At 42.3% G+C, this 14607-nt stretch overlaps 1 protein-coding gene across 3 annotated transcripts in view; it reads right to left on the reverse strand.

The window, feature by feature from the left end:
• Nucleotides 1–14607, reverse strand: part of ext2 (exostosin glycosyltransferase 2) — a 164969-nt gene that overhangs the window by 51381 nt on the left and 98981 nt on the right. For 2 of the 3 annotated variants that reach the window (XM_072272694.1, XM_072272695.1), the window contains one exon: nt 8856–9045. In XM_072272694.1, the coding sequence (XP_072128795.1) occupies nt 8856–9045 (190 nt within the window). Of the gene's footprint in view, nt 1–338; nt 1172–8855; nt 9046–14607 lie in introns of those variants that run through there. The other variant, XM_072272696.1, reaches the window with a different exon arrangement.

Genomic DNA, 14607 nt, shown 5'->3' on the forward strand with positions numbered 1-14607 from the left:
ATTCTATGAACCACAGTAGCATAAAGCTAAATTTAGGCATTGACCATCAAACGAATTTGTGCAATCAACAGAACATTTTGTCCTTCCGCAGTGTAGAGAGATGCAAAGATAATTTCTATGGAAGAGTGGAAATGAAATAAAAGTATCTACAGAGACTTATAACCAAAGTCCTTGATCCCCATTACAAACTCCTTTCCAGCCACCAATTCATTCACCATCCCTTTTTAATGAGGCTGAACCACAGAAAAGGATGTGCATATCTCTGGTAATGGAGTGTTACGTACCCCGTAACTGGGTTGCCAAACCAGCAGAAATGAATCACTCAGTTGGAGTCTGGATTACTAGAACTAAGAAAGTTTTATTAAAGAAACAAGCAACACAGTACTCTAATCAAAAGGATAATAAATGCAACAGTTCGGCAATGATAAACACACATGCACACAGAATTAAGATAACAGGATTAATCAAGCTCTATCGTTGACTAGGGGTAAATGACCAGTTTCAAAGTGACGCAGAGTTCAGTTCAATTTAGTTCAGTTCAGTTCGCAGTAATCGCTGCTGTGGCGATGGACAGTGGGGGGAAGGAGAGAGAGAGCAAAATGAATGAATATTCAAAACGACTTCCACACAGACCTTCGCAGTCAGCTTTCGGGCGAGTCCTTTGTGATGTCATCTGAGGTCACCGACCGTGACCCCTCCGTTTCCAGATACGATCGTTTCTCTGCGGTGAACCCAGCACCCAGGCAAGGATGGACACACACCAGGTTCCCGCTGATCGTGTCTTTCCACCCTAAGCGTCTATGGCTTGATCCCACGATCAGCCGTCCAAGAACTTCCCACCAACTTGTGAGAGACGCACCACTTCCAGGGTCTCGTTACCTCGGGTGTCGTGTGTGTCCTGCCTTAGCAAACCTGTCCCTTTTTATCCCCCTGCTGGGGTATCGCCTGTCCATCACTTCAAACAGTTCAGGGTTCAAAGGGGGAGCCGCTCTTGACAGCTCTCCTTCCTTCATTAACATCTCCAAATGCTGCCCCATTGTTTTCCTTATCTCTCTCTCTCCCCTGAAGACAGGTGGCAGACCAACTGCTGATTCCACTGGTGCCAGCACAGGACAGCTACATCTTAATCTATGTGTATTCTTGTCACACTTCCCCCTTTTAAGGATTTTTACTGGGGGGTAAAAATTACAAACATGAATACATTATTTGATACACACAAATATATATCTTTATCAGCTATTTGGCTAATACAGCGATTGAAGTTGTCAACACCTGACAGACAGTCAGCCATCACATTTCCTGTTCCTTTTATATGTTATTAATAATCCGTTAGACCAGGGTCCAACTTAGCAAACTTCATAGTGGCCAGAAACACTGATGAATTGCGATCAATGTAACCTCTCATTGGGTTTCGTCTCGGACCACAATAACAAGGATCGTCCCATTCCGACTTAGTTTTCTCTCGCAAGGGCTTAGTAGGAGGGGGAGGGGTAGTGACCGCAGAGTTATTGCAAAACTTCCTACAGTATCCCACCATCTCCAAGAGCCTTCTGAGGGCCCTCTTGTCTGTCGGGGTTGGGATGTCAGAGATAGCCTGCACTGTAGCTTGCATCGCTGCCAGCTGCCCGTGTCACCCCAATTCCCAGGTAAGTGACCTTCGTGTGGCCGAACTCATTTTTTTCAAGGCTCACTATCAAGCTGGCTTCAGACAGCCATATTACATTGCCAATACACACTTCTGTGTTCGTCAGCCCTTTAGTCACTGAATTACTCATTCTATATGACTGTTGCTCTCTAGGCTGACCTAGTATAACAGACACCACCCAACGTCCCAGTTCTTTGCATCGCCTCGGGACAATCAAACGCCCGTGTCCGAGTCGTTTAATTACTTCTCCTAAAGAGTCGCTTTGTTCGGGGATTAAGGGAGAGACCTTATCAGCAGAGCTGGCCAAAACAATAGCCTTCTCCCATCTGGTCGATACCATACTCACCATTTGAAAATGGTTTTTTTCTCTTATCAGGGGGCCCCTAGCTTCATTGATTTCCGCGCTAACACCGACTAGGTTTGTTAGCATATCAAAAGCCTGTGACCGTCTTAGTTCGCGTCGGCCATAATCAATAACATTCTCCCTCCGGTGCAGTCGGTAAACCTCTTTCATGATTCCACCAACTGTTCCCTCCAGTACCGCAAAATGTCCACCGGGGGGTACCTTGTGGGCCAGGTTAAAAATCTCATCCCCATAATGCTTTTGCACCACCCCCCATTCCTCATCTGCAGGCACGGTACTTGGTTTCTCTTTCTTCCTTAGCACTTCCTCCTCAACCAAAACCATCAGCCCCTCGTCTCGCTCCTGCGCCTGCACAAATTCTTTCCTGGCTAATGCTAAGTCTGTCTCAGCTCCCTCACTACCTCTTGTCTCACTACACTTCTTCTTTTCATTTTCTACCCCCTTCTCGTACAAGGCTGGCAGAAACGTCTCAGCTAAATTTACTACCACAGTCCCGTGATGAACCTGTGAGTCCATGGGCGGGGCCTCAATGTTGGCAGGCTGACCTGTCAATCTCACTGCTTCGAACACGATTCCACCGGCGAGGTCATTACCGAGCAAGACTTCCACGCCTTTCATTGGTAACTCGGACCTCACCCCGATCATGACTAGTCCAGAGACCAGGTTGCTTTGTAAGTGTATCTGGTGCAAAGGGACTGACTCTATCCCTTCTCCAATATCTTTGACCTTGACCTCCCCAGTCTGGGTCCCTGAGCTAAACTCTAATACACTCTTCAGTATTAGTGATTGCCACGCTCCCGTGTCTCTCCAGATCCGCACTGGAACTGGTTTTAACCCCTCCTTCACCGACACCAATCCGGCCGAGATAAACTTCTCGCGCCCTTCCTGAACTTTGGCAGACCTGTTCTCTCCTAGCGGTTCGTTTACCAGCTCGATACAGCCAGTCAAAATCGCCGTTTTTCCTTTTCCCGTCTCCTTCTTTGGGGCAAAGCACCTGGACGCAAAGTGTCCGACTTTCCCACAATTATAACAGACGACCCCAGGAGACTTCCTACCAGACTGCTCCCGGCCTACCTTATCCTTCTCACTAATCCCCGGCTTACTTTCTGACTTTTCTGGCGGACTCTCCCCGCCGTCCTGACTACCCTTCTGGTAGCCTTTACTCAGGGCAAACTTCATTTTATGCGTCAACGCATACTCATCCGCTAACTTAGCAGTTGCGGCTAACGTGGCTGCCTCTTTCTCATCTAGGTAGGGTCTCATACCCTCAGGGACACAACCTTTAAACTGCTCAATCAGGATCAGCTGTAGCAGTCTGTCATAATCCCCCTCTACCCCCTTCAAGGCACACCAACGCTCACAATATGTCTGCATCTCACGGGCAAACTCTAAATATGTGCGGTCCCACTGCTTCCTCGCATTCCGGAACCTCTGCCGGTATGCCTCCGGGACCAACTCATAAATCCTGAGGATGGCCTCTTTCACCACCTCATACCTCTGGGCATCTTCCGCGGACAAAGCTGAGTAAGCTTGTTGGGCTTTCCCTTTCAGTACACTGAAGCAAAACAGCCCACTTATCCCTCGGCCAGTCCTGACTTGTAGCAACTTTTTCGAAATGGAGAAAGTACCGATCCACGTCGGTATCGTCAAATGGGGAAACCAGCCTAACCTCCTGGGTCACCCGGAACCCTCCACCTTGGTTCGGCACGGGCCCCTGCTCTGCCATTATCCTTAACTTCTCCAGCTCGAATTCCCTTTCCCTCTGTTTCTCCAACTGCCTCTCTTCTCGCTCCAACTGCCTCTCTCTCTCTTTCTCCCGCCTTTCTAACTCTCTCTCCTTCTCTTCTCGCTCCAACTGCCGTACCCGGAACTCGTGTTCGAGTCTCAGTTTTTCAAGCTGCACCTGTACCGCGTCTCCGGCAGGTTTTTCAATAGACACCACCTCCAGCTCGCCTTGGGGAAACACACCTTTAGATACATAGTGCTCTACTATAGCTCTGTGTATCTCCTCTCTCCTCATTGTCGACTTCCCCTTAGCAAGATTCAACCGTTTGGCCACAGCTACCAATTCCAATTTCCTGGCATCCTCTAATGCCTCCAAGGTCGGTGCCTTTATAATTTCCTCAGCCTCCATTTCTGCTGTTTGTCTTTTCTTTCTTTCGGGAATTTTGACCCAATCAATTTACTCCGTCCCAAATTTAGCGTTCAAAATCGCGGACGAGAACCCCACTTATGTTACGTACCCCGTATCTGGGTTGCCAAACCAGCAGAAATGGATCACTCAGTTGGAGTCTGGATTACTAGAACTAAGAAAGTTTTATTAAAGAAACAAGTAACACAGTACTCTAATCAAAAGGATAACAAATGCAACAGTTCAGCAATGATAAACACACATGCACAGAGAATTAAGGTAACAGGATTAATCAAGCTCTATCGTTGTCTAGGGGTAAATGACCAGTTTCAAAGTGACGCAAAGTTCAGTTCAGATGGTTGTATTTGGGAGCTGAATGTCCAAGGTTGCACATTTTATTGGAGGGATAGGAAGGTCGACAGAGGGGATGGCGTAGGTCTGCTGGTGAAGAATGGCATCAAATCACTAGAAAGATGTGACATAGGATCGTTAGATATTGAATCCTTGTGGGTTGAGTTAGAAACTGCAAGGGTAAAAGGACACAGGTGGCAAGTTATATACAGGCCTTTCAACAGTAGCAGGGATGTGGACCACAGATTACAAATAGAAAAGGCGAGTCAAAAGTTCAGTTCACAGTAATCGCTGCCGTGGCGATGGACAGTGGGGGGAAGGAGAGAGAGAGCAAAACGAATGAATATTCAAAACGACTTCCACACAGACCTTTGCAGTCAGCTTTCGGGTGAGTCCTTTGTGATGTCATCTGAGGTCACTGACCGTGACCCCTCCGTTTCCAGATACGATCGTTTCTCTGCGGTGATCCCAGCACCCAGGCAAGGGTGGACACACACCAGGTTCCCATTGATCGTGCCTTTCCACCCTAAGCGTCTATGGTTTGATCCCACGATCAGCCGTCCAAGAACTTCCCACCGACTTGTGAGAGACGCACCGCTTCCAGGATCTCGTTACCTCGGGTGTCGTGTGTGCCCTGCCTTAGCAAACCTGTCCCTTTTTATCCCCCTGCTGGGGTACGCCTGTCCATCACTTCAAACAGTTCAGGGTTCAAAGGGGGAGCCACTCTTGACAGCTCTCCTTCCTTCATTAACATCTCCAAATGCTGCCCCATTGTTTTCCTTATCTCTCTCTCTCCTGAAGACAGGTGGCAGACCAACTGCTGATTCCACTGGTGCCAGCACAGGACAGCTACATCTTAATCTATGTGTATTCTTGTCACAGGAGCTTCTACTCTTCATTCTCAATTGCTCCTGATGTTAGAATGCAGTTAAGAGTCAAGCACAGCAAAATACTTTGATACCGAAAGTAATAAATAAAACAGAATATGTTGGCAACATTGGCAAGACAGGAAATTTAGAGTGAGTTAAAAAAAATATTGGAATAGCCAATGTTATGTTGATGTTTTGCACTGAAAAAATCTAAATGGGACAAAAGAACATATGATGGGGACAGAATCTAAGTGGAATAAGGTCCCTTTAGATTCTACTAGAGTAAGACATCTGGCTTAAGAAATGAAATGAAATGAATTGAATTGACTGGGAGAGTGGTAAATGAATCACATGAAGGACTCAGTCTCCTCCCAGATTTGAAGTTCATTGAGGCTGGGGCATAAGCATTGAAATTATGGGTTCTTTATATGACCAAATATTTGGAGTCAAACTTGTAGGGGATAGTAAAAGTGTCAGAACAAATGGTGAAAAAACAGAGATATAGATTTAGGGTTGGTGCCTGGGAACTGCAAAATTGGTAATTTTACACACATTTAAAAAGAGCACAAAATAAACCTAATAACTATACACCAAACAATTTACTAGAAAAAGTTCTAGAAACTATTATCAGGGACAGAATTGGTACTTAAGAGTAAGAAAGCACACATAATGGAAAACAGAAAGGAAAATTAAACATTTGGAAGGATTCAGTTGGTTAATGGTGAAAGAATTGGTTGTCACTTGGACAAGCACGGGTTGATTAGAGAAAGCAGTATGGTTTTGTCAAAGGTAAATCATATCAAACTAACTTGATAAGAGTTTTGTGCTAGCCTAACCAAGAGGATTGATGAGGGAAATGTAGTTGATCCACTAAGTCTGGAATTTCAAGAGGCATTGATGAGGTGCCATTATAAGTGTTATCATTCATCAGCAAATTTGACTGAAGTCAGAAATGCACTTGGAAGGATAGCAAAGGAACTGAGGACAATGCTGAAAAGGATCTAGTGCTTTCCTGGCGTATGAAACAAATAAGCCCTTTTCGGAACTTCCAGCCGGGTATAGGTATTGATTATAACTGACATCCGATGACAAAATCTGCCATCTTTTTCAGGGATGATGCCTGGGCATGTCTAGTCCGGTGGTATTTATATCTCTGTAGTCCATCCCTCCTGATTGGATAGTCCTCATCCAATCCGGTTTCCACTCCCCCACTTTGTTTACAATCAAATTATAGTTCTTACTTAGAGCGAGACCTTCATCTCTGTTAAAATTCATTTCCTCCAGTTTAATTTCAATGGCTTCCTTTACCAGGTGGTCCCAAAAGCTATTGGCAAGGCTCATCTCTATTGGGTTAAGGTCTGAATTTTAACTTGGCCATTCCAAAACACAAATTTTCTTCTTTTAAACCATTCTGTTGTTGGTTTACTCTTGTGTTTCAGATCATTGTCTTGTTGCATGATCCAACTTCTATTAGGCTTCAGGTGACAGAGTGGAACACTGACATTCTCCGGTAAAATGTCTTGATACAATTTTGAATTCATTGCTCGCTCAACGATTGCAAGCTGTCCAGGCCCTGAGGCAACAAAGCAGCTCCAAACCATGATGCTCTTTCCACCATGCTTCACAGATTTGGTGAGACTTTGGTGTTGGTGTGCAGTGCCCATTTTCCTCTAAGCATAACGATGTGCATTTCTGCCAAAAAGTTCAACTTCTGTCTCATCTGTCCACAGAGTATTGTCCCAGAAATGTTGTGGAACATCTCGGTGGTCTTTTGCAAAATTGAGAAGCAGAGGAGCAGAGGGATCTGGGAGTACATGTCCACAGATCCATGAAAGTTGCCTCACAGGTAGATAGGATAGTTAAGAAAGCTTATGGGGTGTTAGCTTTCATAAGTTGAGGGATTCAGTTTAAGAGTCGCGATATAATGATGCAGCTCTATAAAACTCTGGTTAGGTCACACTTGGAGTACTGTGTCCAGTTCTGGTTGCCTCACTATAGGAAGGATGTGGAAGTATTGGAAAGGGTACAGAGGAGATTTACCAGGATGCTGCCTGGTTTAGAGAGTATGGATTATGATCACAGATTAAGGGAGCTAGGGCTTTACTCTTTGGAGAGGAGGATGATGAGAGGAGACATGATAGAGGTGTACAAGATATTAAGAGGAATAGATAGAGTGGATAGCCAGCACCTCTTCCCTAGGGCACCACTACTCAATACAAGAGGACATGGCTTTAAGGTAAGGGGTGGGAAGTTCAAGGGGGATATTAGAGGAAGGTTTTTTACTCAGAGAGTGGTTGGTGTGTGGAATGCACTGCCTGAGTCAGTGGTGGAGGCAGACACACTAGTGAAGTTTAAGAGACTACTAGACAGATATATGGAGGAATTTAAGGTGGGGGGTTATATGGGAGGCAGGGTTTGAGGGTCAGCACAACATTGTGGGCCGAAGGGCCTGTAATGTGCTGTACTGTTCTATGATCTATGTTCTATGTTCTATGAGAAGTGCAGCAATGTTTTGTTTTGGAGAGCAATGGTTTCCTCCATGGTGCCTTTCCATGAACACCATTCTTGTCCAGTGTTTTTCCTATAGTGGACACATGAACAGAAACTTTAGCAAGTTCTACAGATTTCTGCAGGTCTTTTGCTGTTACCTTTGGGTTCTTTTTCACCTCCTTCAGCATTGCACATTGTGCTCTTGGTGTGATCATTGCAGGACGCCCACTCCTAGAGAGGATAGCAACAGTATTGAATTTCTTCCATTTGTAGACAATTTCTCTTACTGTGGACTGATGAACACTCAGGTCTTTAGAAATGCTTTTGTAGCCTTTTCCAACTGCATGCTTCTCTACAATTCTCTTCTCTTCTGAAAGTTGTTCTGGTCGAGGCATGGTGCACAGAAACAGATCTTTCTTGAGAAGAGCAGGCTCTATCAGTAACCTGACTTTGTGCGTCTTTTTTTTTTATTATGGGGCAGGGCACCTCTACAACCCACACACCTCCAATCTTATCTCAATGACAGGAATAACTGATTCTGAATAGTTTTTATAGAAGGCATTACCCCAAAGGTTCACATACTTTTTGAACCTAGATTGTCAGCATTTGAATGGTATACTCAGTGGACAAGAAGTAGTACAATTGTTTGTGTGTTATTAGTTTTGGTAGATTGTGTTGTTTATTATTGTGACTTTGATGAAGGTCAGACCACCTTTTATAAGTAATTAATGCAGAAAACCAGTAAGTGTAAAGGGTTCATTTTTTTTCTGGCAAATGTACATAAAAAAATCAGGATATATATTGCATATATTTCTCTGATATTAAGTGTACCTATTGAAATCTAATGAAAAATCAAGTTGCATGGATAAAAGTGAATGGTCACTTTGAGGAAATTTGCAAACCTGTACAACTGAACTTTCCCCATCTCGTTTATTTCATTTAACTGTGCAGTTTTATCACTTCCCCATTATTCATCCATGTCTTGAGACTAGATTGACATCTTACCTTCAGGGGGGCTTTTGTTCTGATTGTTCCACACAACCAGCAATTTGGAAAGGCTGGGCACTTTGGAAATCTCAGTGATCACTCGGAATAAACTCTCAACACGGTCAAAGGTGAGAACAACAGCGGTGAAGCCTTGAGACCGAGGTGGAATGAGTGGGAGGAAGAGAGGATTGTTGACACTCACCACTTTCTGAATATAAAACAAAACATACAAAGGTACAAGTCTCATAAATAACAGTGTAGATCAATACAAATAAAGAGATGATTACTGTTACTAAATGAGCTGGCAAAAGATATTTTCCAAGATCATCTAAAACTTTAATCAAACATTGTTCAATCAGTAGCAAATATTTTATGCAATCTTTTCCAGGAGTAAAAATATTTGAAAAGAAATGAAGACTTCATTTGATTTGACTTGTTCCAGATAATGAATTTATTTATGGCAAATAAGAGCATTGTTTGAAAACTTTATGTATAGAGTTCTGTTCCTGGAATGATAGGTTTTTCACACGAACATAGACCAAGTTGACGTTATTGAGTTTAGAAGAATGAGAGGTGATCACCTGAAATATACAATTCTTAAAGGGCTTGGCAAGGCAGATGCAGAAATAATGCTTCACCAATTTGGGCATCTAGAACCAAGGATCAGCTTCAAGGTGTACACTATTTAGCACAGAAATAAGGATAACTTTCTACAGATAGGGATAGTGAATCTTTAGAATTTGTTTCTCAAAAGGCTGTGGACTCAATCATAGGATATACAGTCAGTTGTTCCAGTCCCTTGGTTGTAATTTTATCAGCCCTGCTCATCATATTCCAAGAACGGTCTCATCAGCGTCCTGTATATTGGATTAAAATGCCTTTGTCCTCATAGTCAAGAAAGGCCAACTTACACTATGTTTCCCACTCTGCTTTATAAACCTGCATGTTAACATTCAGTGGGTCAAGGACACAGCAATCACACAGAAAATCAAACCCTTTTATTTTCTTGCCATGAAAAAAAGAGACAAATCTTTCTGATTTTCCCCTTATCTGCAATTACCTTGCTCATTTATTTTGTTTGTATTCTCTGAGAATCATTGTATTTTTTTCCACAACTCACAATACCCACATGAATGTTTATTCATGCATCAATAAACCTGCGTGAATTAAATTTGGGTTGATGTAGATATACAACAAAGGCCCAAGAGCCAATCCCTGTGACATTCCACTAGACACGGTCTCCTAATCTCAATGTCTACGTTAATTTTTTGCTAATCTTTTTCTATATTTGTAGAGTTTTACAGTCAGCTTTTATGCACCTCACTAGATTACTTCTATCGGCCGTTCTTTTTACCAATTGTTTGGGTAAAGTTTCAGAGTGATTTATTCCAATCTGAAACCAGAGTTTCAAATCTAAACATAGCATAGTACAAAAATCATAAAGCAAGAGTAAATACGGTAGATTGGAAAGTTGCAGTAAAAGCTGTGACTGTAAGAACATAGTTTATAACAAAGAGGTAGTCCTTTTAACGTACAAGAAGCCAACAAGCAATGCACTCCAGATATGGATGAAAGATGAAAACTGAAAGCAAAATTTACTCTTTCGCCAAAAGGAGAAGGAGTCCTGAGAAAACGGGGAAAGTTTCAGAATTTGGCAAATGAGGACCAGTTTTTGAATCACACAATGAAGTCCCCGATCCAAGGCAGAGATTGATAGGTTCTTGATTGGCCACGGCATCAAAGGTTACGGGGAGAAGGCCAGGGGGCGGGGCTGAGTGAACTGAATGACTGAATGGTGGAGCAGACTCGAAAGGCCAAATGGCGTAATCCTGCTTTTATATCTTAAGGTCTTATCTCACTGACTCGTTGCAATTTTCACATGGCTCAGAGAGCAATCCATTGATTACATTACTATCTACTTCTTAATTTGGACATTAACTTTTCATGCTGTTTTGGATAAATCTCCTCATCCTAAGTTACTGGTGACCATTTGGGTCAAGATAATTGGTTTGTTCCTTTCTGACCCAGGTTTCTCTCCAGCCTTGAAGAGTTTAACCTAGGTACTGAACAACAGCACAGCCTTTAGGACACACTACATTCCTGTTGCTTCTCACAACTCACCAATCTACCTTTGTGCTGGTCAGTTTGCTGATCGTTTCTGCAGTCTCTGTGCCTGTCCTGGTGGGACTCGTATGGGGGTACGAGGCTCCTGTACCTTCTTTCTGATGGTAGCAGTGAGAGGAGAGCATAACCTGGGTGGCGGGGGTCCCTGATGATGGATGCTGCATTCCTGCAACAGTATTTAATGTAGATGTACTCAATAGTGAGGAGGGCTTTACCTGTGATGGACTGGGCTGTACCCTCTACTTCTTGTCGGACTTTCCATTCAAAGGCACTGGTGTTTCCATAGCAGGACATGATACAGCCAGTCATTTACACTACACATTCACAGAAGTTTGTCAAAGTTTTAGATGTTGTGCCAAATCTTCACAAATTCCTAAGGAAGTAGAGGCACTGCCATGCTTTCTTCATAACTGCATTCACATGCTGGGCCCAGGACAGGTCCTCCAAAATAATAACACCGAAGAATTTTAAAATTGCTGACCCTCTCTACCTCTAATCTTCTGATGAAGACTAGCTCATGGCCCTCTGATTTGCTTCTCCTGAAGTTAATAATCAGTTCCTCTGTCTTGCTGACATTGAGTAAAAGGCCAAGCAGATGGCCTTGTGGTGCACCTGTGCTGATGGTGATTGTAGAGGTGTTGCCAATCTGAACTGACCGGGGTCTGTAAGTGAGGAAATTGGGGATCCAATTGCATAAGGAAGTATTGAGACCAAGGTCTTAAAGCTTACTGATTCGCTTTGAGGGATGATAGCATTGAATGTTGAGCTGTAGTCAATAAAGAACATCCTGATATATGCATCTTTGCTGTCCAGGGTTGAGCGAAGAGCCAATGAGATGGCATCTGCTGTGGATCTATTGCTCTGTTAGACAAAATGGAGCAGACGAAAGTCCCTTCTCAGGCAGTTGACCTGCTCCATCACAAAACTCTCAAAACACTTTAGCACTGTGGATGCAAGTGCTACTGGTCGATAGGCATTGAGACAAGTCACCACGTTCTTCTTGGGCAACAGTATATTTGAAGCCTACCTGAAGCAGGTGGGTACCTCAGAGTGCTGAAGCGAGAGGTTTAAGATCTCAGTGAAGACTTCAGCTGGTTGATCAGCACAGGTCTTCAGTACTTGGCCAGGTACCCCATCTGGGCTGGATGCCTTTCATTGGTTCATCTTCCTGAAGGCTGCTCACACATCAGTCACATGATGTGAAATCACAGGATCACGAGGGGCTGTGGGAGCTCATGATGGTTCCTCCATGTTTTGATGGTCAAAGCAAACATAGAGGTCATTGTGCTCATCTGGAAGTGAAGCTCTGCTGTCACCTATGTCACTTGATTTAACTTTATAAGAGGTGATAGTATTCAAGCCCTGCCACAATTGTCGAGCATCCTTCGTTGATTCAAGTTTAGCCTGGAATTGCCACTTCACCTGTGAGATGGCTTTCCAGAGATCATACCTGGATCTCTTGTAACTTTCTTCTTCCCTAGACTTGACTGCCTCTGATTTTCCCCTCAGCAGATTGTTGTCTTTTGGCTCATCCAGGGCTTCTGAATGATTCTGTGGAGTCACATTCATGCACAACTGTTTTAATAAAGTCATTCATTCAGATCTGCAGACAAGTCCTTGAAATTGGTCTAGTCCACTGACTCAAAGCAATGTTTCTCTGCCTCCTGCGACCACCACTTTGCTGTCCCAATCTCTGAAGCTTTGCTCTTTAGCTTCTGCCTGTATGCAGGTAGGAGGATAGGCAGGCGATCCGACTTACAGAAAAGCTGGTTACTCAATTAACCAGCTTTAGGAATAAACCTAATAACCCAGAATGGTCATTACTTATAAATGCATATTTTCACACTTACATGTTCTTATTTGGAAATTCCAATGAGATTTTTTTCACCTAAATATGTAGCAACGGGAAATGAATTCAAACAAACCCATAGAAAGGTCAGCACTGAATTAAATTTGCAACCTACCAATCTTAGACTAATAGTTATATATTAGAGCAACTGATAATATATTATTGCACCAAATTATTGTTTATTTCATAAAATTCAGAAAAAATGTATCACTTGCAATATGAATAAAATTATAGCCTCAATTTTAATTTTAATAAAAATGCATGTTCCAAACATATAAACCTCAAAGTCAAATGGATGCCAGAATATAAAGCCAGCAGTTTTGGCTCTAATTCAAAATATCTCAAATACTCCTCATGTGACATGAAGCCGGCAGGAGAACAGAGAGACCTTTCCTGCTGACATGTTTTTTTTATTTAAATATAAGAAAGAGCAAATTAAACATTACCGTATGTTTACACTTTAAAAAGAGTACTTTTGGCAATTGGACACTTGAATAAGAAATGTTTAAAAAAGTCATTCAGAGTTTTGAGAACAGAAGATACTGTACATGAATATTTATAATATAAAATTTGCTTGCCACTAAATTAGTGTACACCAGCTGTAAGTAATTGTAATCTAAACACAAAAAAGCTCAAGCCATTTCAAAGATGTTGAACTTAAATGCACAGTATAATTCATAAAGCAGCTAAGTCAGCATTTGAGATGGCCCACCTAAAGATTAGCACTTTTTCCTCTTCTGCCTATAACTTTCAGTTCCAAATCTGAACTGCAGACAACTTTTCTTTTTCTTTAAGTGTGCAGCCTACAGTAGATTGCAGTGTAATTCTAAATCTATGTAAAGATATTCAGACGTCTAGTTTGCATTGAGAAGTTCGTCTGCCTCGTCCTTACTGCAACAGATGGAGTTGCTGCATTCTGTCTGGATGTTTTTCATGTATCAGATCGTCTACAATTGTATTTCTTCATCTCTATCCAATTTTGTCATTTTTTATAATATATGGTGCACATTTCTGACGTTCCAGTCAGGAGAGATGATCTATTCCACACTTACACATAGCAGCAACTTTAAGGCTGGTATGTGTCTCACATTGAGCTTCTAAAACATCTTAAACCTGCAAGAACATAATCTCTCTCATAGAGATAACTAACTTAAATAACATCCTTTTCTCTTTAGTAATACGCATTTTTAAATTTAGTATCCTGAAGTATGATGTTTGGGTCTAATAAACATTTACTCACCATGATTGAGCTATCTTGCATTTCAACAAGCACCTACTACATAAACATGCAAGTGCTTTGTGACTGAATAGTGTTAACAGTCATCTGGGAGAGATCATTATTTATCATACTTCCAGTGCCTCATAATGCTGAGTGTTTCATAAAAATAAGAAATAGGAACAACAGTACTCCATACTGCCCTTCAAAATTGTTTTGCGTTTTACGATTATGGCTGATCCTCCACTTCAACACTATACTTGTTTTTCAATGACCAGAATCTATCAACCTCTGTTTTCAATGAAGTGTAAACTGTCATTCCAATCTAACAAAATTCACAACATGTTAATGTCATGGATAATTAGAGCAAACTTAAATATTTCAATTAATATATAGGCAAGTCATAACGAAGTATTTAACATTTTTGGAAACACTGTAGAAAAACATTTGGAAGAATTGGCTCAAATCTGCCCGATCATTTCTTACTGCTCTTTTTTGTAAAGAATAAATACTTAAATGGAACAGATATTCAAGAAACAAAGCACTGGACATTTTCCTCCCGGAAGTTTTGCTTCCTCAGA

The sequence above is a fragment of the Mobula birostris genome, chromosome 11 (genome assembly GCF_030028105.1).
Source record: "Mobula birostris isolate sMobBir1 chromosome 11, sMobBir1.hap1, whole genome shotgun sequence".
NCBI classification, from domain to species: domain Eukaryota; kingdom Metazoa; phylum Chordata; class Chondrichthyes; order Myliobatiformes; family Myliobatidae; genus Mobula; species Mobula birostris.